Genomic DNA, 26,541 nt, shown 5'->3' with positions numbered 1-26,541 from the left:
CTCTGGTCAGAATGGTTTGTTTTGTACGTGGGAGGAGCAAAACCCGCTGGCGATGCTGCCGTGCTTTGCTGTGCCAGAGCACTGGTGCTTGTGCCATTCCACCTGCCTGCCTTCTCGCAGTTTGCCAGCAGCTTTGGGATGGACTATGGCTAGAGAGCCAGAGTGAGGGTAGAACAATTTCTGGGGAGCAAAGTTGGTAGATAAGAGTTGTGCGTCCATCAGGACTCTTTCCAAAGTTGCCAGTAAGATTTAATACACTTATGCAAACTGTTGTAAGCTCTTGCTTCAGCCCCTGCTACAGTGAAGTGCAGCAGCAGAGCTCCCCAGTGCCTTTGGTACAAACACAAGGAGCTTACCCAGACGCAGAGTGCTGGAAGTGACACACCACATCTCCACAGTGTTTGTCTCTGAAGAGAGCGAGGTGCTGTGGAGCGAGCTGCAGGGCTGCACGAGCTCCTGACAAACGTAACTGTGAAATTACTACAATGCAGATGTCATTGGCATTCAGTGGGCGTAGACCTTTCTTGCAATTACTCCTGATGCTTTAGCCAGATATCTTGAATGGCACACTTGACAGCATTTCCTGCTGTTGTGTACTTTTTGGTCTAGAATGATAGGAAATCATGTGCGATACCTTGCTTTCTAGCTGTGAATCTGAGGATGGTTACGGCAAAAAGAAATCTATGCAAACTATGCGTTGTTTTGATCTTTCTTCTTCTAGCTGATGAGGTAATTACCTCAGCCCTTATGTTAATATTTATTTTGCGGTTCCGCACATTGCTGGATTTCAGGGTTTCCCTCTCCATTTTCCGTATGTTCATTGAGTAGTTTGTCTGTTTGGATGCTCTGTACTCTCTGGAGCAGCGAGGAATGGGGGTTTGTTTATTAGAGCTGCAGCAGTTCCTGTGCTAAACGTTTGCTGCTATATATTTAGGCTCTCAGCTGTCACTGTGACTCTTATTAATGCTATTGTAATAGTCTTCTTTTTCCTCTCCATCTAAGAACTCACACCTTTTTAAAAGACTGAATGTACTCTTTGCCAGCTCATTTTTAATCTTAAATGAGATAGGGCTGGGCTCCTGAGGCCAAGCAGTGCTGCTGGAATCCGTCTTCACTGGAAGTAGATTTTGCTGTGCTGCTCACACTGTAATCGAAAGTGGCATTTAATCATTTTGGCAATTGATTTCATAGTCATAAATTTGATCTCAGCCTAAATGAAAAGTGTTGCAAAGCTGGTAGCCCTGCTTTTGTTTTGGGTCTTTTTCTTACCTCAGCCTTGAGAAGGAACCTGAAGATTTGTTTTTCACGTCCTGCTCGCTTGGAGTGGCACATCAGGATTTCCCACGTTAATCTCACTGTTGTTTTTTTGCAGAGCCTCAGCTTAAAGGTATAGTAACAAAGCTCTACAGCAGGCAAGGATACCACTTGCAGTTGCAAGCAGATGGAACAATTGATGGAACGAAAGAGGAAGACAGTAGTTATAGTAAGTGACACGAGAATAAACGGTGTGTTTTGGGCTGGGGTGTCTCTCCCTCCCCTGCAGGTCCCCTCAGAGCTGCTGTCCTGGGCTGGCTGAGTGAGTGGCAGCAGCACTAACGCCGTGCTGGTGGCACAGAAGTCCTTCAGACCGACTGGGTCTGAGAGAAATACAGATAGAAATCACTTTCAGAAATAATGAACCAGAGGAGGTAATGATGACACATGTGACAAACAAAGCAAATGTTATCTCCATGGTAATCCAGAGAAGTTCATTGCTGTCCTTTGGATTTTATTAGATTTTTTTTTCAGCAGGGAAAATTTGCTCGCCTACTCAGAGCCTGAAATAGAATAATGCTATCTCCACTCTCACACAGGGGCTCATTCAAACAGTGCTGTGGTATTTCACAAACTGGGACTTCAGCAGCATTTTCCACTTCACATTTACCTATTATTATTATTTGTTACCTCTTCTAAATTGTGCCATCAACTTTCAACCAGCTTTCCCTCAGATTTTCTGTGAAAAAGCTCTGGGCATCTTTACTTGTTTTTGTCTCAGGTTTTTTTACAACTTTGAGGATTAACAGAAAACAGGAAAATATGACTAGAGCGTTGATTTGGTGTGTGAGAAATGCTTAAGGGTCCCACACAACTGGACAAAAATTTCAAGACTGGTAAAATAAGGCAATGTAGGAAACAATGCCCTGCAGAAAGTGTACGAAGGTCCAGGTGGGCAAGCCAAGACTGGCAGGCCTCAGAGAAATGTTTATATTCATAGATCCAGCTGTGGCTGCTGCCTCTTCCTGTGCAGTTTCATTTCTCTGTCAGCTCGTTCTGCACAGAGACCTTGGCAAAGATCATCTCTCCCTTAGGCATTGCTTAGCTGTTCCTTAGGAGGAAATCCTTATCCTTATATCCTTATTTAAAACAATGCAAATGGAATAGGGAAAGAGTAGGATGCAAATAGCTTTGGATTATTTTGTGCTGACACCAGCTGATCACAACAGGAAACAATTTATTTTGCTGTAGCTTTGGCACCCCTTCTGTTCTATCTGCCCACACGAGGGGCATGCCCGAGCAGCGAGGCGACCCCTCCATCAGGCTGTGCCCTGGGGACTGGCAGAGATGCTCCCTGTGCCTCTGCTGCGGGTCCTGGCAGAGATGCTCCCTGTGCCTCTGCTGCGGGTCCTGGCAGAGATGCTCCCTGTGCCTCTGCTGCGGGTCCTGGCAGCGGTCACGGCTGGGGACAGGTCACTCCTGGGCAGCCTGCTCCCCACAGCCCCTTCCCAAACTGCAGCAGTCTGTGCCACAGCCACTGCTCGTCCCACTGGGGTGTGAGCCAGCTGCAGGGTGCCTCAGCCTTGTCCTGCCTCGAAACTGAGCCTGGACGTGTCTGCCAGGGACACGAGTCCCCATGCTGGGAGCAGCAGCCGGGCACCCCTGGCTCTGCCACAGCACCCACCCCTGCCTCAGTGCCACAGCACCCACCCCTGCCTCTGCCACAGCACCCACCCCTGCCTCAGGTGCCACAGCACCCACCCCTGCCTCTGCCACAGCACCCACCCCTGGTTCTGCCACAGCACCCACCCCTGCCTCAGTGCCACAGCACCCACCCCTGCCTCTGCCACAGCACCCACCCCTGGTTCTGCCACAGCACCCACCCCTGGCTCAGTGCCACAGCACCCACCCCTGCCTCAGGTGCCACAGCACCCACCCCTGGCTCAGGTGCCAGCCCACTCAGGCAGGAGGGCTCAGCCTCAGCTCTGCCCCTGGCCAGCAAAGCACAGCCAGGAATTCCTCATACAGCCCTTCCCAGTGGCCCATGGCACTCTGTTCCTGCTGTCCCAGCTCTGTCCCAGCTCTGTCCCAGCTCTGTCCCAGCTCTCTCCCAGCTCTGTCCCCCTGCTGTCCCAGCTCTGTCCCACCTCTGTCCCACCTCTGTCACTGCTCTGTCCCACCTCTGTCACTGCTCTGTCCCACCTCTGTCCCAGCTCTGTCCCAGCTCTGTCCCAGCTGTCCCAGCTCTGTCCCAGCCCTGCCCTCTCCTCAGCTCCTACTCCCAGATCTGCAGCACTGTTCACGGTGGGGCCCATACTCAGACCCTCGTGCTGAACATACCCCAACCCCTGCCCTACTTGTGTGTGCCATTAAGAAATCACCTTGCAAAAGAACCCTGTGGGTTCTGCCTGGTGCTGAGCTCCAAATCCTCCTCTCCTGCCCTCACAGAGATCAGGTGCCGCTTTTTGGGCATGTCCAAGGGAATATTTTAGCCCCCCAATAAACTCAAGCATTTGATGGAATGAATGAAAAATCCTTTTCCCTGCTGAAAATCGAAGTTTCTGTTGCCAAAAGCTGCGCAGAGATGGAGAATTTTCTTTGAGTGAAGAGGAAGTACTGGGTGTTGGTTTGGAGGTGGAGGTGGGTGTGAGGAGGTTCTGCACGTGTGGTTTGTCTGCACGTACACTCGTGGCTATGAAAGGGCAGAAAAGCACAGATTTTCCGATGCCCTGCATTAGTTTGTTGCTCTGGATATCCCACATTTCCTGCTCTGTGTGGCCACTGTAGGAAGTGCAGTGCTCAAAGGTGCCCCGACCTCAGGCACTCCATGCGCTCCTGACAGCCCCAAACACTGAATTTAGGATCTGTGCTAAATGCTGTCAAGCTGTAAATTTTTTACAAGTATGACCATTTGGGGGTTTTCAGGCTTAAAAAGGAATTTACAATGGGTCATCATTCTTAGCCATAATTTTGAAAAGAATAAAAATATTTCAAATTCATAATTCGGTTTTAAATTGGCTTTGGGCAGTGACCATAAATATCAAACTTCAGGCTGAAGCAGACCAGCGTTTTTCAGCCAAGTAATAAATTGCTGGAAATGAGAAGTAGTTTGGCATCACTTTATCTGCATTTCTGCCACAGAGTAAAGGAGATGCTTTGGGTTATGATAATTTTCTTAACTCCCCTTTATTTTAATCCTACATATGGAACACAGAGTACTGTATTCAACTCATTATTTCTTGTGCTCAATTTTAACATATCCATGAATCCAAGCTATGGCAGAGCTTTTCTTTTTTTTTCTTTTTTTTTCCCTTTTTTTTTTCTTTGCCACTTTGCAAACCGGAATCTTCATTTTTTGAAGAGTTGTTTCTGTGCTTATAAATACTGCCACTATTAGCATGTGTACAAGCAGAAATGCAAGCAGAACATTCAAAGCAGCTCAATTTTGAAAGCACAGATTTAGGGGTAGATCTAAAGAATATGCTGCCCTTTCATTTCATTTTGAAGTTATTTAACTCTGTTTTTTCAAACCCATTCTCCTCTAAAAAAGAGGAAAAATTAAACCCCAATGAGTTATAAGTGGAAACATTTTGAAATGCTAATGATGAATTTCATCTGAATTTCATCTTCCTTCCTTTTGGTCAAAATGTTTACTGACTTTGAAAACAAATTTTGATTGTATTGAAAATTTTTTTGTTTGTTTGCTTCTGGATTCCTTCTTGCACTTAATGGCACAAGAAAAGCACCCTAACAAAACCCAGACAGTGTTCAGGTGCTGAGCTGGGCTCTGCTCAGGAGGCAGGTGAGTTCTGGCAGCAATTCCCTCTGCAGGGGAGGGAGATGCTGATTCCAGGTGGGAGCTCCTGCTGGAAATTGCTGTCGGAGGGCACGGGGGCAGGAGCATTGCTCTGTGCACCCACAGAAATGAATATATGCATGAATAGCCATTTGTGTTTGGTTCTGGTAATTCTGCTTTCATTTTCTAGCCCATCTGCCTACTCCAAGGGATTCATTTTGCTCTCCATCTCCTTTCTCTCCTAGCTTTGTTTAACCTCATACCTGTGGGTTTACGAGTGGTGGCGATTCAGGGAGTTCAAACAAAATTATATCTGGCAATGAACAGCGAAGGATACCTATATACATCAGTAAGTAAACGTTTTTGAATCTCTTCTCCATGGAATTGTGGCAAATGAAAAACTTACCTTTGCAAGGGATCTGCTAATAACCTGTAAATGTGAGTTTGGCAGCAGAGTCGGTGTGGTGAATAAACCAGTCTGCTTCTGGTTTATTCATCTATTCCATCAGGAGCACCCAGGGATGTGTGGAATCAAACCACGGTGCCTTTGAACAATCCTGAAGTGTGAAATATGAAACCAAAACCCCAGAGAGAAGGGATTCTCTCTCGTGGTCCCTGTGCAGTGCTGGGGGCTGCTCAGAGTGGGCACTCAGGGGAGGGGACAGCTCGGTGTGTCCCCACATGCCTCAGTGTGCTCTGTGCCTTCCTACAGAACCTGTGCTACTGCAAGCAACAGGAGGCACAGAAAGCAATTACATTCCTTTGTTTGGCCAGGATCTTCAAATAGAAATTTTAGGGTTTCAAGTGGGTGAGTGAGTAAAGAGCAGCTTTATTAGTAGTTCTGATGAAGAATGTCAGTTAATAATTTTTGGTGATGTTTCTCACAAGAGCAGACAGTGTTTTTATTTTTTAAAAAAAGGAAATTTTTAACAATAGACCACTTTTCAATTAAAAACATTTAGCTGAACTATCTTCAGGAGTTTAAATTATACAGTTTTAATAGATTTTTCCCAAGGAGGAAAATAGAGGAAAATGTATTCTATTATCTACTACAAATTATTTTCTTCTATAAAAGATTACCTTAATCCTGATAAAAATTAAGCAAACTTATTCAAATCTCTCATTTATTTTGCAATCCTGACAGCTGGGAGCAGGGGCAGCTTTGCATATTTTTTCTCTTTCTGCCAGAGCAGGAGCAGATCAGGCCTGGCAGTGCAGGGACAAAGGAACATTCCAGAGAGCGCTGGGTTTGTGCTCTCAGTGCAGAAATCTCTGCTTTCTGGGGGTGCTCTGTGCTTCCCTGCAGAAATCACTCTGTCTGGGCAGGGGACTTACCCTGCAGGGCAGCAGCCCCTGCTCTGCCACACAGCCCTGAGCCCCCGAGACGAGGAGCAGCACTTCAGTTCCCCTGCAGGGAGGAGAAGGGGCAGAACGTGACCCTGGTGTAGATGAAGTGCAGCTTTTAGCTCCATATGCATCTTAGGCAGAGCTCTGAGATTCACTTGGGTTCTGATCTTTATTCTTTGCATTGACTAAGGGTAGTTCTTCACATTTTTATTTTCTCTTGCATCACATCTTCCTTGACTCCTTTAATGTCTTTGACTTCCATAGTTGATGTCATTGCAAAATTAATTGGTGACATCTCGCTATTTCCCCCATATTAACAGTGGTCGTTTTTGTTTCCTTATTAGACAACTATATTTTCTTACGTTTATTTTTTAATCTTCTTGAACTTGATGGGCTTGGCAAAGCTTTAAACAGAATTCTGTTGTGTGGTTTCCCACTTCGTACTCTTAAATTCTCTTCACAAAGACAGGTGTCCACTTAATTTTCTAAGGGAAATTGTCACCCAAGTTCCCAATAATCTCGGGTTTATCACCTGCTGCCTTGTGGTTTGGTTGTCCTGTTCTTTGCAATAACCACAAGGAACTCTCGGGGGGAGAACCAGCTCTTGTGGCTGTCAGTGAGCCCAGGGGAGGGACAAGGCTGTGAGGAGCACCTGCCCTGCTGCAGGCTGCCAGGAGCCCAGCTCCAGTGCTCTTTTTCAAGTGTTTAGCATTTCTTTTGCTGATAATGGTCCTTTCAGCAAGGAATGCAGTCTGACAGTCTGATGCATGGGAAATGAACTCTGTATTTTGGCTGTATTCTTGGCTGGTATAAATGAGTCCCAGGAGAGCTCAGCTGATTTATACCAGCTGAACACTCACCTGTTCACAGAAAGCCACCAGGGAGTCTGGGGGACAGATCAGCTGGAGTAAGTGACATCCATCTACACATCCTGAGGGTTTCAAAGCCCCTGCAGGGATGTGTTCCTGAATGGGATTTGTCAGGAGCAGACAGATGGCAACGTGGGATTGATCAAGTGCAAAAGCCCCACAAAACACTGACAAGTTCCTGAAGCAGGAGAACAGGGGATACAGAAGGGCACTTCAGCTGTAGACAGCCACAGCAGATAGTTGCAGCATTTCCAATGAAATTAGCACTGCTGAAGCAGTTGGGTAAGGAGAGAGATCGCTGTGGTCCCTTTTGGGATCACTTGGGTTTGGCTCTGTTGGAGCCTTGCTCTGTGCAGAGGCACCTGGGTGTCTGCCCTCAGAGGCAGCCTGCAGTGGGGCTGTGCTGGAGAAGGGGAATTCTCCCCACAGGGGATCAGTGGGGTATCGTAGATCTGCAGAGAACACATCCCTGGAGCTGGAGCTGGCTGCCAGAGTTTATGGACAGGCTGCAGCATCTGTCAGAGCAAAAGTAAGATCTGCAGGGTAATGATAAAAGCTCCTTGGGGACAAGGCAGCAATTCAGCTAAGCAAAAGGAAGAGAAACTGAGAAACCAAACATGCAGTTCTCTGTTATAGGGGCCTGCAGGGAAGGGAGGTGACCGTGTCACACCTCCAGATCACAGAATCCCCATCTGAAATGGTTTCTTTCCCGCAGCCAGCATCCTCCAAAGTCCATGGCTGTTGGGTGCCTGCTCCTCCCAAGCTGAACCCACCCTCAGCTGTGTTTGGAGGGGCCTTGTTAGGAGCTATTTGGAGCCCCAGCCCCTGGTGCTTGAGCATCCTTTCCCCGTGCAAACACAGCATTTATTCATCCCTCACACCCGCGCCGTGCTGCTGCGAGATGACTTAGACAGCGTTATGGCCTGCTGTCTTACGCAACCATGAATCATTTGGTGCGTTAGGGTGGCTTTTATTTCACCTTATTTCTTTCTGTGAACGGCCACATCTTTCACATGACCGCCATATGTGCCCCACATGAGTTTTTCTGGTTTGATATCCTGCGAATTCACGTGTTGTTTGAACATTTTAAGGATGTGTTTGGCAGACACGCAGTCCTGGAGCTGCTGCTTTCTCAGTGGTGGTGATGTGACAGAGGAGGCTCCCAGCGATGCAGAGCAGCAGTGGGTGAGCTTCCTCCAGGGGAAGGCAGATGGAGGTGCAGGGAATTGGGTGTTCTGCATAGGCTGGAACAGCCCAAAACACGCTGAGTTTAAAAAGCAGCCTGAGAACCTCCGGCCGTGCATTTTCCATGAACCATCATGGTAGAGTTTTTCAAACCATGTAATGACTGTCAGTGAAATGCATATTTTCCATCTAGAACATTTCAAGGCAGGTGATTTTGTGCTTGTTCCTCCTGGGTATGCTGTCAGAAGCAGTATCATTAAATATGTGCTGCTCGTGGCACAGTTCTGGCCAGTCTCAGGAGCAGCGCAGCTCAGCTTGGAAAGGGGGTTCATTTCCCCTCTAGTCTTGCTCTGGGTTGCTGTGTTTTACCGAAGCATTTCATTTCCAGAGTCATGGGCAGTTCCCCCCAGCTTCTCCAGGCTGAGGGAGCCCTCTGCCCTGACCAGTGTGGCAGGGCCAGTCTGCCCAGCCCTCCTCCAGCCCCCAGCCCAGCCTGGGGCAGCTCAGGGCACTCAGCCTTCTGTGGGGTGGCTGCTGGAAGAGGTGTTGATGCTGCCTTTGTTACCTGTTCTGGGATGAGTACTTTTGATTTCATGTGGCTGCTGGACGTGGCTTCCTTTTGCCATTTCTCGTCCGATGTCGCTCGGTGCAGAGCTAGCAGGGGTTTGGGGAGCACTTTGCTCTAAAACCCTGGGCACAGCTGTGTGTGCCATTTACCCTAAGAGAGCATTCAGTTGACATTGTCCTCTGTATGGAAAATAAACTGTCATATCCACGTTTGGTACCTGCACTGAAAGTAAATATTGTGTGAAGCATGCACGTTGATGATAGCCAAGAGAACTGAAATGTGATTAAATTCTCAGAGTGATTCAAAAACTGGTTTTGGTGAGTTGGAGAGAAGTTTGTGCATATTTTAATACTGAGCAGTGCAGTGGAGACCTGCTGTAGCTAATGGGAATGGCTGGGGCATTTGTAATGAATTACTGGCAAAGAGCATTTTTCCACCTCAGGGAAACAGCACAAACCAAGAGATAGGGGAAATAATCAAAAGCTTCAGCTGGTTAAATTTGCACGTCAGTATAAATCAGTTTTTACCAGGAATGCAGGCTACACCTGAATACAGCTGCTTCTCTTCAGTGCCAGAGTCCGAGGTGCAGATCCCTGTTTTCTGTCCCTGCAGCACCTGCCCTGGGTCTCGCTGGGGCTGCTGCTGCTCCTGCGCACGCAGGGCGAGTGCCTGGCAGGATTGGGGTGGGGTGAGCTGCGCTGGCTGCACTGCAGCTGCAGGGTCACAGAGTGCCCCAGCTCTGAAGGGACCCTGCTCTGCTCTGCTCTGCTCTGGCACCCCTGGGCAAGGCTTCCCAGCAGAGCTGCTGCTGGACGCCCTCAGGGAGGCTGCTCCTGGTGCAAGAGGAGATTAATGCCCCATGAGAGAAATAATACCTGCAAAGCAGACAGGACACTCAAAGTGCATCCTCTTCCTTTGGTGGTCATTTGCTCATCCATGCCAAAGTCCTTGGGTGAACAAGCAGAAAGTTTTTGTAAGCTCAGCCTTCAGATGCTGCTCAGAGCAGGGGCTGGGACTCGGCAAGCTCAGAAATGGGGCTGAAATGGCAATGTAGCTCACAGCACCCAGTTTTTCAGTCCATGGCACTGCTCACTGGGTCAGAGCGACACAACACTGCCGTGATGACAAAAAAAAGCCTTGGCAGAATTTGAGTTGGACTCAAGTCTGAGCGCTTTGCACCTTGGATCACACTGATCACTCTGAACAAGGGGTTTTGGCCCTGGACCAGCAGACAAGGAATCCTGAATTGCAGGGCTCCCAGGCTGCTCCCAGCACCTCCTGTCACACCCAAAATGGGTTTGGCAGGCAGAGTGGTGAGAGATAAGGGCTGGAGCTGCAGAGTGCCAGGAGAACATTGCCAGGTCCTGGACCCACTGGACTTGGTGCTCAGATCACCAAAGGACAGCTGACCTTGCTGGGATTCAGCAGAGCCAAGGAGAAAAGTGCTGCTTTTCTCTCCTCAGTGTGGTGTAGGTGCTCCAGCTCAGGACCAGCAGCGTAGGGTCCTGTGGGGTTTACAGGTCCATGCACACCAGGCATGAGTGCCTGCTTCTTGTAGAGCTGGGCTCCGTTCCCTGGGAAAATATGTATGCTAGTATTTATGTGGATTTTTGAGGTGTTGATTATTTTTCCTGATCTGTGTCTTCAAGTTCAGAAGAAAAAACACATTCCAAACTGACTGTTTCTTTAGAATGTGACTTAATTAAAAAAAAAAAAAAAACACCATTATGAAACCTTGGATTCTTTGCTGCACCTGCCTTCCCTTCTAAAAAGGTGTCTGCCTGCTCTGGGAAGCTCAGAAGGGCTTCCCCTCCCTCTGGTGCTGCAGGCTGAGCTGATGAGCAGCTCCTGTCACCGTGACTCAGCAGAGCCCTGCCTCAGCTGCGGTGCCATGCTCAGCCTGTCTGAGGGTGGGCATCAAAGCAGGGTGCTGCACTCAGCCAGGCTCCCAGGGCTCCCCAAAGCAGGGTGCTGCACTCAGCCAGGCTTCCAGGGCTCCCCAAAGCAGGGTGCTGCAGTCAGCCAGGCTCCCAGGAACCCCCAAAGCAGGGTGCTGCTGTCAACCAGGCTCTCAGGGCCCCCCAAAGCAGGGTGCTGCAGTCAGCCAGGCTCCCAGGGCTCCCCAAAGCAGGGTGCTGCAGTCAGCCAGGCTCCCAGGAATACCCAAAGCAGGGTGCTGCAGTCAGCCAGGCTCCCAGGAACCCCCAAAGCAGGGTGCTGCAGTCAGCCAGGCTCCCAGGAATACCCAAAGCAGGGTGCTGCTGTCAGCCAGGCTCCCAGGAATACCCAAAGCAGGGTGCTGCTGTCAGCCAGGCTCCCAGGAATGCCCAAAGCAGGGTGCTGCAGTCAGCCAGGCTCCCAGGAACCCCCAAACCAAGAGGAGTGGGCTGCCTCATCAAACAAACTCGGAGCTAGAGCAGGAGCTAACCCTGGTGACGCTGCAGTGGCAGGGCTCAGCACGTTTATTAAACTCACAGAAATGTTTTCCATGCAGCTCCGTGTTCAGCTGGGAGCTCAGTGATGGGATCCCATCACCTCTGTGCTTTCCAGCACCACATAGGTAAATTCCTGACAGGAAAATGCTGAAGTACAGTGGTGTTCTGTTTGGTTGGAAGTAGCTGAGGCTCCCAGCCAGCAGAGGCCAGGCCAGGGTGGACAGGAGCAGGATCCCCTTTTGCTGTGCTCGCCCACGGGCTCCTGCAGGTAGCCAGGGAGGTGAGAGAGGTGTGCCCTGGCTGCCAGTGCTGCTGCTGCATCCTGCTCATGGTTTGGGGGTGCTTTCCAGGAGAAATCCCCAAAACGCTCAGCCTGGTCACAGGTGGGTGGGAAAGGTGGTGAGGGTGGGGCAGGGTGGGAATGGCCGCAGGAAAAGCTGAGTGAGGAGGTGGAAGTGCGGCTGCTCCTGGGAGTGCCTGAGCTGCCATGTGGGGTACTGGTTTTGGGAGCAGATTTATTGAACACTTCTTTGTGTCTTTTTATCTTTGTGTAGTCCTGCAGTTACAGCAGTGCTAAGAGGAGCTGAATTCACTTCTGTTCTACTTGGCAGCCTCCAGAGGAATGTTTACTGCTCCTCGCAAGCCTACTAAAAGCATCTTTTCCTTGCAGAACTTTTATTGCAAGGGATGAGGTGCAAAAACCGAGAATCCAGCTCACTATAAAAGTTCACATTGTCAGCCAAAAGGTTTCTTTTGAAAAGAGTACTGAGAAATACTGATGGGGAGGCAGTAGGGAGGAAAAGGTGTGCTTAAGCCCAAGATTCGGAGTTCTGTGGTTGCTTTTGAGGACTGCAGCACAACTGTAGGAGGTTTCCAAAGGAAACTCTGTCACTTCTGTCCCAGTCTGAATGCCATCCTCTTGGCATGACTCCTGTGTGCTGGAACCAGAGCCCCCTGTAAGAGCCCTGGAAAGCAGGAGAAACCTTCTGTGTGGCCCAGGAGCCACTGAGGAACAAAGGAATGGAAAAGTTGTCATGTTTACATTATGCCCTGCTGGGTTCCTTCATGGGAAATATAAAAAGGGTCTGGGAAAGGAAAAAGTCTCTTTTTGTATTAAGAAACTTGCATTTCTGTACTGAACTGCTTTCATTAGGCAATCCAGGATGGACAAAGGAATCCAAAATGTTAAATGGATTAGGGACTCTTTGGATATAATGCCTATATAATAGCTTTTACCAGGGAATGGGATGGTCTAAATAGTTGAACTGATAAGACCTTTCATATTTTACATTCTGCTGAAGCTACAGGTGCCATCACATTGTTTTTCATTGTTGTAATTCTACCCAAACAGCTCTGAATATTGAGCAGTATGGTTCTTCTAAAATGGAATCCGCTGGGGAGCTAAGCAAAACAGGCATGATAATTGGTGAAGTGCAGTTCTGTTTATTTAAAGCCTCGGGAGGTATCTAAAACTCAGAGAGCTGGGTTCACAATCACAGCACAAGACGCTGTCTGCTTTATCAAGCAGTCTCCCCTTTTCCTTACACTGATTACTTTGAATGCACAGAAATTAGGGATCAATTTAGACCCTCCATCCTCATCCCCGGAGCATTTTCAGAAGTTAAAAAATCCTGTCATGAGACAGCAGTGTTCCTCCTGAGCCCAGCTGCTGGTGGGACATTGCATTTGAGCTGACTGTGAGTGGGCAAAGCTCTGAAGATTGTGAGCACGTTTCCTCGAATGGCAGCTCCAGAACTCAATGTTTTAACAGGATGGTTTTGGGGACTGCAAAGAGTGGGCTGCTCCTCACCCTGCCTGTACCTGTATCTTCCTGCTAAACTGGAATGCAGTGTTTTTAAAGTGAGGATATCTGCTGGAGCTGGTACATGAATTAGAAGCAGAGTTTCATAAATACAAAGGTTTCAGCTCAGGTTTCAGGCAGAAGTTCACCTCAATTCTCATTCTGTTCTCGTTACTTCACACCAGTGTGCTCAGAGCTAGCAGAGCATCTGCTGCCAGCTGAGCCATATTGACACTGACAGAAGGCACAGTAAGCTCCGAGTAAATAAGTGAATGATCTGAAACAGAACAGAAACCATAAGAAATTCTAATAAGTGAGATAGACACAGTTTGAAGTTCAGATCTGTTCCCTTCACCTGATAAACCAAGAGTTTCGTGGGCTTGATATTGCAAATCCTTCCTCATGTAAGTAATTCTTACTCATGCAGTTTCTTTGACTGCCAGCCAGAGGGAGAATTAATTTATCTCAGTAAAATTTTCAGGATCTGGACAAGATAGTCATTGATTTACAATATGAGATTTCTGCGTCATTAAAAAATGAACAGAACGTTTGGGCAGCCTGGGACACTTAATGGCTAAAAAAGTGCCTGGAGCCAGGCTCCAAGGCCAGGAGAGGCAGAGCCCGGTGCCCTGGCTGCCCAGAGGGGCTCTCCTGCCCCGGGCCAGCTCGAGCCCTTGGCTTGGAGCCCTGTCTGGCTGCAGGCTACGGGCAGGAGCTGATGTGGAGCAGCCCAGCAGAGCAGGCATGGTTCTGTTCACAAAGAATCCCCTCTCAAGCACCCTGTGCTGCTGGCCTCTCCCTTGGAGCTGCAGCTTGCCGTGCCTCTGTGGGATCCCGGTGCTGCAGCGGGGGCAGAGGCGGCAGCAGGGCTCAGGCAGGCTGGGCTCAGGCAGGCTCAGCCCAGCCAGGCTCAGCCCAGCCAGGCTCAGCCCAGCCAGGCTCTGCTCACCTGGGCCATGGGCAGTGCTCAGCCAGGCTGTCCAGTACCCCTCAGCAGCTGTGAAATTTTGATTTAATTTGTGCTTTGGCAGCCTCTGTGTGAAGCCCAGATCTGATGTGTGCTCTAGGCAGAGCTGGAGCTTGCACCACGGGCAGCAGAGCTCAGCACAGACTCCTTGGGCTTTTTCTTGGGGAAATTATTGCAGCTGTGCAAGGAAAGACCTGGAAGAGCTTTATGCAAATTGTTGACTTCTACCACATTAGTTAATTGTTTCCCAGATTTGCATTTCTAATCTGTGAGATGCCAGAAAACACCTGTACTAAGTGATGCACTAAGTGTTTCTATTTCCTTTAATTATATTTGTAGGAACAGTACCAGAAGGGCAGGCGCTCACTATAAATAACCTATAGCTCTTAAAGCTAAACAAAGCCTTTTCTTCCCAAAATGATGTCCAGCAGCCGTGCAGGGACAGAAATTCCTCAGCCCTGAGGTGCTGCTGATCCCTCTGGCTGAGCAGCACTGCTCTGAAGCACAGAAAGGCCCTGTTTGTGCACAGCTCCACACCAAGTCCTGCCGGGCATCCTTCAGAGGCCTTACAGCCATTTCCCAGGAGGAACCCTGAGGATCTGGAATCCCCAGCTGACAGGGAGGCAGCCTTCATCTGCCAGTGGCTTGGGAATAGCTGTGCTGAGGAAGTCAACCTCCTTTTGTGCTCTTAGGGGAGATGAGTACAGTCATCCTGGCTGGCCATGAGTCATCTCCTGAAGCTTCCTTTGCTACCCAGAGCAAACCTCTGCACTTGCAGCCCTTCATTTTGTCATCACAGCACTGACAGGAGCCGAAGATGAGTTTCTTTTTCCTCTGACAGTCTTCTAAACAACAGTTGCTTCTCTTATGAAACAGCTGGAGTTAATGTGGGTACTTGTGATACTTGTGGCCTTTCCTTTTTGATACAGCAATTATTCAGTCTGTAGGGTTTTTACTGACAGGTGAGCCCCTGGGAGCACAGCAGAGCCCCTGGAGCACAGCTCAGTCCCTGGGAGCACAGCTCAGTCCAGGTGAGCCCCTGGGAGCACAGGTGAGCCCCTGGAGCACAGCTCAGCCCCTGAAGCACAGGTGAGCCCCTGGGAGCACAGCTCAGTCCAGGTGAGCCCCTGGAGCACAGCAGAGCCCCTGGAGCACAGCTCAGTCCCTGGGAGCACAGCTCAGTACAGGTGAGCCCCTGGCAGCACAGGTGAGCCCCTGGCAGCACAGGTGAGCCCCTGGGAGCACAGGTGAGCCCCTGGAGCACAGCTCAGCCCCTGGAGCACAGCTCAGCCCCTGAAGCACAGCTCAGCCCCTGGGAGCACAGCTCAGCCCCTGAAGCACAGCTCAGCCCCTGGGAGCACAGCTCAGTCCAGGTGAGCCCCTGGAGCACAGCTCAGCCCCTGGGAGCACAGGTGAGCCCCTGGAGCACAGCTCAGCTCCTGGAGCACAGCTCAGCACAGGTGAGCCCCTGGGAGCACAGGTGAGCCCCTGGGAGCACAGCTCAGCCCCTGAAGCACAGCTCAGCCCCTGGAGCACAGCTCTCCCAGCTGGCACTGGCAGCTCCTTGGCTCCCTGTCCCAGCCCGGGGAGCTGCCAGAGCTCGAGGCAGAGCCCAGAGAGCCTCCTCAGCTGGAGCACCCCAGGTGCCACCCCTACCCTGAGGTGCTTTGTAGGTTTGTGCTCTTCTGGGGTGGGCACTGATTCTCCACACAGCTTTTATCTGGGTCAGAGACTAAAAAATCCATCTGCTGTTGCTGACCAGTCACCACCAAAAGGTGTCTGTCTGCTGCCAGTGCCTTCCCTGAGATGGTACACGAGAAGCTCATTTAAGGTAGGGCAGGGTTTATGAACAGAAACCATTATTGATGAAAAAGAAAAGATTAGTTGAGAAAGAATTCTGTCCTGCACAGCCTTATCTTATCTTTTAGTCTCTTTTTTCCTTGATATTTTCTGCTCCAGGAGTAAAAACCTTAATATAAGCCCTATATTTTTGCATGCATGCATATTCAGGGTTGTAAATGAAAGGCAGTTGACAGTTTTGCATTTAGTAACTTCACACCCACACACCTCTTTTCTTTCTGATGCTGACACTTGAGCCTTTGAAGCAGCTCCCAGGAGCAGTCCCCGTGCAGACAAGTGAGATCTGAGGAGGGAACCTGGGCCTGCTGCTGGTTGCACATGGCACCTGGAAGGGCTTTGAAGAAGGGCCCTTTCCTAAAGGAGCAGAAATGGTTCCTTATTAGCTCAGGAGGAAGCCTGAACCAGTTTAAAGGAGACACGAGGTGTGTCAGGTAGTCTGAGGTCCTGTTAAGCCTGGGGAGGGCAGGTGGAGTCCTGCAGGGCAGCAGAGGTGAGCTGGGCTCTGCTGCTGCCCCAGGGCAGGACTGGCCGGGCTCGGGGCTGCAGATCCCAGGGGCTGCAGATCCCAGGGGCTGCAGATCCCAGGGGCTGCAGATCCCAGGGGCTGCTCTTTCCTTGGACGCCCGTGGGCTCCTGGATGCACTCTGCCATGTCAGCAGTGGGGCTGGGTGAGATTTGGGAGCACCCAAACCCTTCTCTGGCAGGGCAGAGTTCCTCTCCTTTTCCTTCTGCTTGTCACTTCCCCCCTTTAACAGCCACTCTTCTCAGTGTTTTATTTCCGCCGTTTCTCCTTTTCTCCCCTCTCTGGAATTTGTTCCATCCCTCTCTTTGCCAGCAGAAAGGACAGATTTGCCTCCATCAGCTCCTCCCTCCAGTTCCCAGCATCCCTGCAAGCCTGCTTCCGAGCCAATGGCAAGTGTGTGACTAACAAAACAAATTCCACATTTTGGAACAAAAGGAGTGGGTTTAAAACCTGTTTCTTCTCCCACTTGCTTCAGAGGACACCCTGGCTTGGAAGGGCTTTTCTTTTCCAAACACTCTGCTCAAAATAGTCATTTGTTATAAAAAAAGTAATTTTCAATCTGAAGTGGGGGTGGTGGGCATACATATTCAACTCAGCTCATACACATTTCGGGTAATTTAAAATTTCCATAAGTAGGAAGTCTGTGTAGTGTAAGCCCCAGTGATCCTTAGCCATTCACAGCAGAGCACATGGGTACATGAGCTCTGTTTGAATTAGCAGCAGCGTGTTTGCCTCTGGGAAATAACAGCCCAGGTAAAAGGATGTGCTTGAATTGCCTTTGCAAAGCCTTTGGATGAACTGCTCAGGAATGTGATCATCTCTGCCAAAGAGGAGCTGTATCATTTAAGCACTGTCGGTTTCATTTGAAAGCCAGCTTGTTAAAAAATATGTGAAAGTGGGCAAAAAGTGTGCTGCTTGCTAGGGAGGGTGTGCAAGCTCTGAGTCTGACTGGGGAGGGACACATAGCTTTTGTTATTCTCTTCAAGGGGCCAAAAATGGAGTAGTGGAAAAATCCACTGATAAAAATAAGGCTGGAAACCAAGCAGAGAATTACTCAAGGAGAAAGTCAGAGAGAGAGAATGAATTAATAAAGAACAGAAATAGGGAAGGAAAGCAAGCAGGATAATATAAAATATGGTATGGCAAGTTTATTACAGATCAGACAGCCACCCTTCATAGCCGAGTGCATTATCCTTAACTAAGTACACAGGGACAAAGTATTAATTTAAATTTTTTTTTCATGTAGAAGATTACTGAGAAAGAGAAGAGTTGGGAAAGAATTAATGAATGGTGAGGAAGGTATGTGTGCTGGAGGCTGAGCCCCCTGACACACAGAGTTGTGCATGGGTGAGCCAGGTGAATGCAGACATTCTTCATGAGGATTCAGCTGGGCTGCATTTTCTCTCTTCTTTCTTCATCATCTTAGAACATGCAATAGTTTCCCCTTTATTAGAGGAAATAAATTTTCTCCAAAACGGTATATTTTCTCTCTTTGCACATGTGTATCTTCTGGTCTGGAATACCGTTTTGCACAGGAAATTTTGAAACACCTTTTATACCAATCAGTGTCAGCAAGACCATTGCATAGTTTTCCCCTACCAAAAGAAAAAAACCCTTGGAAAAAATTTATCTTTCAGTAATGAATTCATTTGTTTACCCAAAGGTGAGTGGTTCGTTTTGAGTGAGGGCTCTCCTTTCCAGCACAGCACCCCTGGGACTCGAGTTCAGTGGCAGAATCCTTTGCAGCTGCGTGGCAGAGCCAAGAGGAGCGTTTGGCTTCCCTGTGGGGTCCCATGGGGTCGTGTTGGACCCCTCTGTGGGGTCTGACCCCTCTGTGGGGTTTGCTGGTCTCATCCTCTGCTGTCTCTGGGAGCTGCTGGTGGCAGACGATTTTCACCACAGCTCATCCTGCTTGGTTTCTTTTTCCTGCCAGGCTTAACAAAGTTCCCTAAAGTTTCTAACTTCGGCTCAGCTGTAGAAGTAACAGCAGACATTTTGGGGGTGTTCTGTGGGGAAATGCACACTTTTCAGATTCGTTTCAGCTTGAAGATGATTTGAAGGTACATGTTAAAATTGTCCTGAAATTCTTTGACATCAAGAAGAAAAGCATTAGCATGAGTGAAAAATATCTGAGTTTGTCAAGTGGTGTGAAGTCTGAGAGTAGAGGGTTAGCACAGAGGCTGTTTGCTCCAGCCTAAATTAAGTATTCGGTCAGACCTTCCCCATGAACCGAGCCACACTTGATGGAAACGACCCATTTCTAACAGTTTTACCAAGGGCTAGCTCATGACAGCTGAGGATTTGGGCTGCTTTGCTGATGTTTGTCTCACCATTTGCAGCTTGTGTTAAAAAACAGTTTTAAAGCCTGAAGGCAAGATCTCTCATTTCTCTCTGTTGGGAGGAGCAGCCTCAGAGCCAGGCCAGCTCTGCCCCGTGTGCCCAGCTCCAGCTTCTCCTGGCTGAGCTCACACTGGGGCAGGCTCTGGGGCTGCAGGGCTGCAGGTCAGAGCCTGCACAGCCCTGGGCTGGGTGGGCAGAGGGGTGGAAGGAGGCGAGCAGGGAGAGCCCAGGCTGTGCCCAGGCTGTGCCCAGGCTGTGCCCAGCGTGTCAGAGCCTCCCTGGGGCACACAGCCAGCCCCTCTGCAGCGGTGCCAGCCTGGCTGACATCTCCCTGCTCCCTGGCATGGCCACAGGAGTGATGTTCCAGAGCCTGGAGCAGGAATGGTGTTTTCAGAGCCCCGAGTGCTCCTGTCTGCCCCTGCTCTGACCTATTGAGCTGCACACGTCTAGCCCTAAGAGCAGAGATGCTGGACTCAATGTAAAGTTTTAAGTGCATTTTAGTCAGATTGTTTTTATGAGACTTTGAAATACTTTTCATCTCTGTACTAGAATTGCTTTTCCATATCAGCAGATGAGTCTACCTGAAAGTGTTTTTTGTACCCGAGCTGATTTTCCGAGTCACTGTTGCCCAGGATGTGAGTTGTCCCAGCTCTGTCCTTATCTCCCTTTCAGGAAATGGTGTGGAAGCTGCAGCATCTTATCAGAGGTTCGGTTTTGTGAAAGCAGCAGCTGCTTTTGTGCCTTCTCAGAATTGGGGTCCCAGTGCTGGGTTAAGTGCAAACTCTGCATTAGCATTTCTCAGCGGGCTGTGGGTGCTCAGGGGTGCTCAGCCTACATCCCTGCTCGGGCACACGTTTGGGACTGGCACTGCTGGGTGTTACCCCAGCCCAGCTAAAGCAGGAGGTAATTTAATAGTGCTGATTTGCCTGTTGAAATGAGGCAAGGTGTTTTTCTCTGTGAATCTCATCTGAGCCCTATTTGCTGCTGATCGAGTTCTGCTGTTTGTTTCCAGCCCATTTGCTCCACAGGAAGCATCACTGGAGCTGCATTCCCATTCCCACTCAGAGTTTACCTCAGCTTTATGTTTCTCCCAGCCACTCCCAAGAAGGAGCAAGGTGCATTTCCTTCAGGGAAGAATGCAGCGAGGTTGTTGAACCAGAGCAAGCAGCCTTGGCATGGCTTGGCGGCTCCTTGGCTCGGGTTTGTTTGAGGTTTCACCTGCCAAGACAACAGATTTTTACTCCAGATGTTGCTCCCTGCCTGTGCTGTGCAGCTGGGGATAACCTTACCCACCTTGCAAGGTGGGAGGATGAGCTGCAGCTGGAGGAAGGTCCTGGCACCATGACCAGCCAGCCCGGGGTGCTCAGGGCTGCCCACCGGGAGTGCTTGGCTGTGGTGCCAGAGCAGGGTCTGGGCAGGCTGTGCTGTACAAACAAGGGGAATTTCGGTTGTTCCAGCTGCAGCCCACAAACCAGGTTGTTTTAGGCTCTGCTTAGGATGACCCTCGTGGCAGGCAGATATTTTGAGGTCTGTGTCATGGACATATTGCTCTCAGGCTCACGGGGAGCAGGGGAAGCAGCGTGTGGAGGGAGGGCTGACTTCCCTCCCTCCTGCAGCTTCCCAGGAAGGATATCTCAGTGCTGCTGGCTGATTCATTGTGCTTGTTCTCAGAAAGCCACCTGGATGGTGGCACTTCTCCTCCAGTCTCATCTGAGCCGCTGCACACAATCCATTTCTGTCAGCCCGTGGTCCATCTGCGCTTGGAGCTCTCAGACCTCTGAATATTGATAACACGTGGCTGATCTTGCAGTGTAATAAATGATCAGTGCAAGGCCAGAACAAAGTCAGCTTTCCAGATCTCAGTTCTGCCCAGATGGCCTCAGTGCTGGGGACCCAGGGAGCACCTTAAGCACTGAATGTGGTGCAGCTGGGTGGGTGCTGGGTGGGTGCTGGGTGTGGGAGGTGGGCGAGGGGGTACCAGCCCTGCAGCCATGCCCACCCTGCTCTGCAGCCGGGGGCAGGATGCCCAGCAGAGAGGAGGGCAGGTGATGCTGCAGGAGGGGACTGGATGGGCACAGGGAGGGTGTTGGGTCCCCCCATGTTCTGCTTTTGCCGAGCAACCTTGGAAGCAGTGTAGTCCACTTAGCACTAAGTCATTCTTTATTAAAAACAACATATGCTTATCAAGCACTTCCTTTTCTGTCTCACTGCTTTTGAATATGTTGTTGTGGTTACAGTAACCAGTCATGCACTTTTCTGAGCCATTAACTGGTAAAAGCCTTTTCTTTTTTCCATCAAGAAGTGATAAGGGCTGAGTTACGGCCTCGTTCCAAGTGCTTTCCTGTGAGGAAGCTTCTCCTGTGTATCAGGCAAAGCCTGTGCTGCCAGGCCAGCCTCTGCAGGGGTAACTCTGGGCACCTGTCCCTGTTTGCCCTGGTGACAGCCAGCGGGGCTGCAGGTGCCCGCTCAGCCTCTGGCACACCTGGCGGCCTCTGGGGGAGGCATGGCCAGGGCAGAGCTTGTCTGGGAACTGCTGTGCAGGTAAACATTCTGCTTTCCTTACGAAGATTCATTTTTTCCAAGGAAAGAGCTGATAAAGCCCTGGGTTTCCTTACAGTTGGGTTACAATGGTTACTGCAAATCTCCCACTTGACTATAAAAAACCACTCTGCTCTTAACTGGGAAATGTGCACTAAGTGCATGAGGGGCAGCAGCTCAAACTTGCTGGGATCTGAAGGGCATCAGGAGGAGTCATGAAGTGAAGCAGATGTGTTCTGCCTGCCAGGCAGCCCAAGGGCAGTGGTCAGCAGCTGTGGGACCCTGAGCAGTGATTCCCTGCCCTGCCTCGGCTCTCAGCTGCCCGGGGCAGTGTTCCTGCCCAGCAGAATCCCACCCCAGCCACCCCCACGCCGTGCAGAGGGCTTTCCATCCTGCATAGGGCTCTGCTCCTCGCGTGCTTGCAGGGCTGGTGCTGAGCCTGCCCCAGAGAGGGACAGCTCCCCTTGAGCTCTGGGCAGGCTGGGGCAGGGCTGGGCAGGGATGCAGGCTGGGGGCAAAGGCAGGAGCTGGCTGACAGCAGGGGACAGGATTTGGGGTTCAGGGGTCACTGCTGTCACTCCTGGCAATGTTGGCTCTGGAGACGAGTCAGCAGAGGGACATGGGGACTCAGCAGCTTCTCCACGGCTGCAATTGCATGTCAAGTCAAAAAGCAGGGAAATAGAAAGGGAAATTTTGGGCAGATTCTTGGTAAGGATGCCTGTCCCCGAGTCCTTATGGCTTTGAGGTCGCTAAAAATGCTGATACTTCGCCTTCCCAGTGATAAAAATGAAAACGATCTTTTCCCCACAGAAGGGCAGGCAGCGAAGCAGATGGAATCAAGAAGAATTACAGCTCAGTGTTAGCCAGAAGGAGCAGCTGAGACTAATCAGCTTCCATTTAAAAGTATAGCATTCCCACTAAGCTCTTGTTGCTGCTGGCTTTATATTCTTATTCCTATTAATCACTGCTATTATGAATTTGAATGGATGACAGCTCTAAGAAGATCTTTGGGGAACCAGGATCAGGGATGCTCTGGATGAGGTGCTGTATGAAGACATCTGCAAACCAGGGCTCTTCATCCATGAGGATAAACAAAGACTTCGGGAAAATTGGTTTCAGGAGAGAAAGCTGGGAGATAAATGGGTGTATCTAGAAGAAAAGGTACAAATTTTGATTTCTGAAATTTCTGAGAAAAGACTATGAAAATACTACTATTATGGCTAAAAAAAAAACCATTTCAAAATGGCAATTTCAGTCTTTTGTTGTATAATGTTGTGTAAAGTGCCTAAATGTAGCATTTGAAGAGTATCAGGAGATGATTTCTAATATTTTGTGTTGCGAAAAGATACAGGATTTGGGTGTGTTTCACACTGATTTGAAATAAGAACAGGTTCTGCAGCCCTGGTGTTTCCCATGGGACGAAAGTTGGTTTTGTTGGCTGTAGCACAGCAGGATGCAGAAGGAGGTGGATGAGTTCTGGGCAGAAGCCAGAGGAGGGCTGGCAGGGCTCGGGCAGGCTGTGCCCAGCTGGGGATGGCACAGCAGGAGCAGCCTGTGCTGGCCGGGGGCAGCCCCTGGGACACGGCAGGACGGAGATTTGGGAGGTGTGTATTTGACAGAGCCTCAGTAACCATCCCTGGGCAGCCCTGCCAGTGGATTTTTGGGAAATAATAACGCTGGGCTTTTGTCCACAGCAGGCAGCAGAGATAAGGATGGGTCAGTACATCACAGTCACATGATGGAGAGATGATAAGGTGCTCTGAAAAAGGCAATTCATGAGTTGGGGCCTCGGGAGGCCTGGATGAAAGATTGTTGAGATACTGGAACAAGAGATTGTCCTGCACACCAAAGGACTTCACGTTATAAATTTAATTAAGATAATCTACCTTATTTTAAAAGGAATTTATTAAATCCCTGAGATAGACAGAAATATGTATTTTGTGCAGTTGCTGTATTGATCTCCTGCTCAGCCCATTAGTGGTGACAGTGAGGAGCAGAAATTCCTAAGACTGTACAGAAAGTTGGACTGGAATTCCTAAGGCTGTACAGAAAGTTGGACTGGATATTTCACTTTCAGAGCCCATGGAAAAGATCTTGCCATGTGAGGAAATGCCTGAAAATTCAGAGAGGATATTTCTTACTTGTTTTTTCTTGAGCGTGGTAGCTACATTTGAGCACTCATGTTCCCATCAAAAGAATGTTCTTGAAATCCATTGTAAACTCTTGCTTTTGGTCAGCAGTCATAGAATATTTCTGGCTTTCCCTGGTCTTACTCAAATGTGGAACAGAGAAATGCTTAACTGAGTTTGTAGGGAAGTTTGTGAAAGTGATTACTGGAAAATCTGGAAAAAGCTGGATCTCAACTCTTCTAGGAAGAAGCCAGTTAACAATAAAAGAAACCACAAATAAAAGTTCTTAAGTGTTGAAAGAGGAGACCTTTAAAGAGCAGTGCCATTTGTCCCCAGTCTTTCCTATGCTGAAGAAGAGATGAAAAAGAAAAGTTTTCCTTTTATTTTCCAAATATAATAATACAATAAAAATAGGTCATGCCACTCAGTCTGAAACAGGCCACGATTTCAAAAAAATCAGTGCTTCTAATTTGTGTATTTCTTGTGGGTTTTATCACTCAACACCCACACTCCCTAATTATATACACCTCAAATCAAAACTGAAGAATAGCTTGCTTATTAAAGTCTGTCAGTGCTGTTAGGAAACATGTCAGTGCCACACATTTTGTAGCTGGCTTGCCTCGTCAGCAGCCCTGGCAGCCCAGCCCGTGGTGCCCTGTGCCAGGCTGTGCTGGGTGGGATGGGGCAGACCTGACCTTGGTGCCCTGTGCCAGGCTGTGCTGGGTGGGACAGGGTAGCTCTGCCCTGCGCCAGGCTGTGCTGGGTGGATTGGGGCAGCTCTGCCCTGTGCCAGGCTGTGCTGGGTGGGATGGGGCAGCTCTGCCCTGTGCCAGGCTGTGCTGGGTGGGACGGGGCAGACCTGACCTTGGTGCCCTGTGCCAGGCTGTGCTGGGTGCATTGCCAGCAGGGCAGAGCAGGGGCACTGGGATCACAGCTCTGACCTGTGCCAGGCTGTGCTGGGTGGATTTGGGCAGCCCTGGGTGCCCTGTGCCAGGCTGTGCTGGGTGGGATGGGGCAGCCCTTGGTGCCCTGTGCCAGGCTGTGCTGGGTGGGATGGGGCAGACCTGACCTTGGTGCCCTGTGCCAGGCTGTGCTGGGTGCATTGCCAGCAGGGCAGAGCAGGGGCACTGGGATCACAGCCCTGCCCCTCTCCTCACCTGCCCTCTGTGCAGCCAGCAGTTACCTGTAACTCACCTTTTTCTGCTGCTGTCTTTCCTCTTTTCCCCTTGTTCTTATGCATGCTCTTTCATACTTGTCATGGAGGAATATTGGGATGGAAAACTTTTATCTCTTCCAATATTGGATTTTGTGTGACAATGTTATTGCTGTGTCTGCACAGCCTAATTTCCTCCTCCCTGGACATACCTTTATTGCTGAGTTATTACCCAGGTAAATTTCCTCTCTGTCACTCTGCCATTTGACACAAGGTGATTAGTTTAATAACTGGGGTTGTTTTTCAGAAGCTCCTGGAAAGGGTTGATGGACAGAGGTGCCTCCCACAAGTGGTGTGCAGTGTAGCTTTATTATAACTGCATTTCACTCCTTGGCACTTGTGTTGAACCTCGGATACAATTCCTCGGGCTGGGATATATTGCCCAAGAAAAACAAATAGCAACAAAGAAGCAAAGAGACTATTCCCTAAAGCTGAGCAAATACAGACCAAAAAAAAAAAAAAGCTAATATTAATTTGATTTAAAAAATAAATTAGCTTTAGCTGTTTTTTCATCCCCTTTGGCATTTGTTTCCCAGAACTCTGCATCCCATCAGATTATACTAGTGTGAATGTTCTCAGAAAGCTCATTTTTAGCTAGTATGCTGAATTATTTGTATGACCCCCAGGGATCAGTTCCTTGTAATTAGACAAATAAAGTACTTGCCTTACTCGTAGCTACAGACTGTAACTGGTGCAGTGGGCAGCTGGTGATGCACACGAGCCATGTTTTCCTGGTTAGTGGTGCCCAGCAGCTCCTCCCTCTGATCTCCCCTCGGGCACTCCTTTGGCAGGGCAGGGAGAAGCTCTCTGGTGCCAAGTGCCTGGTCTGTAAACCCACGGGAGCGCCCCGCTGCTGCTGGAGCCCAGTTCCCTTCTGGTGGACAGAAAAATACAAAGTGCAGGTTTAGCAAAGTAGCAGGAGGGGGTGAGGAGAGGCAAGCACTGGGGATATTTCAGGGCACTTGAAGGGTTTCAAACCCAGTAGATCAAGAGCCTGGAGGCTCACCTTGCCCTCGGTGTGCAGCAGGGCTTGGTGGGGCCAGCTGAGACAGGAAAGGTCTGTACTAGAAACAGTCATGGTGCAAGGGGAGTTCTGGGGTTTTAATCCGTGCTGGACAGTGAATTCCTCGTCAGCCTTGGGCAAAGCATGGCAGAGCTGGGTTTTCATCTCCTGCTTTGTGCAAGTGCTCTGTGGGGAGAACACCTGAGCGCTGGGAGCTGCTGCTGCTGGCAGGTTCTGGGTTCTGTGTTTTCTGTTCTGGGTTCTGTGTTTTCTGTTCTGTGCTCTGTGTTTTCTGTTCTGTGTTTTCTGTTCTGTGCTCTGTGTTTTCTGTTCTGGGTTCTGTGCTCTGGGTTCTGGGTTCTGTGTTTTCTGTTCTGTGTTCTGTGTTTTCTGTTCTGGGTTCTGTGTTCTGTGTTTTCTGATCTGGGCTCTGGGTTCTGTGTTCTGTGTTTTCTGATCTGGGCTCTGGGTTCTGGGTTCTGTGTTTTCTGTTCTGGGTTTTCTGTTCTGGGTTTTCTGTTCTGGGTTCTGGGTTCTGTGCTCTGTGTCTGACACCGAGGTGCAGCCCTGGGCAGCCAGGTGTGCTGCTGGACCTGAGAGCACATCCCTGCAGCACTGTCAGCAGCTGCTGCTGCACCTGAAATGTGCTTCAGCCCCAAGGATTTACTTCTTGAACGCAGTTCTGAACGCTGCATCATTGCTGCGTGCTCTGC

General features: G+C 49.6%; 1 protein-coding gene across 4 annotated transcripts in view; it reads left to right on the top strand.

The window, feature by feature from the left end:
- Positions 1-26,541, top strand: part of FGF13 (fibroblast growth factor 13) — a 159,197-nt gene that overhangs the window by 119,057 nt on the left and 13,599 nt on the right. For all 4 annotated transcript variants that reach the window (XM_072929004.1, XM_030272372.4, XM_030272371.4 and 1 more), the window contains 2 exons: positions 1,373-1,483; positions 5,296-5,399. In XM_072929004.1, coding sequence (XP_072785105.1) covers positions 1,373-1,483; positions 5,296-5,399 — 215 coding nt within the window. The remainder of the gene's footprint in view (positions 1-1,372; positions 1,484-5,295; positions 5,400-26,541) is intronic.

This window comes from Taeniopygia guttata, chromosome 4A (genome assembly GCF_048771995.1).
Source record: "Taeniopygia guttata chromosome 4A, bTaeGut7.mat, whole genome shotgun sequence".
NCBI lineage: Eukaryota > Metazoa > Chordata > Aves > Passeriformes > Estrildidae > Taeniopygia > Taeniopygia guttata.
Note: the sequence above shows the minus strand (reverse complement) of the source record. Positions and strands in the feature narration are given on the sequence as shown.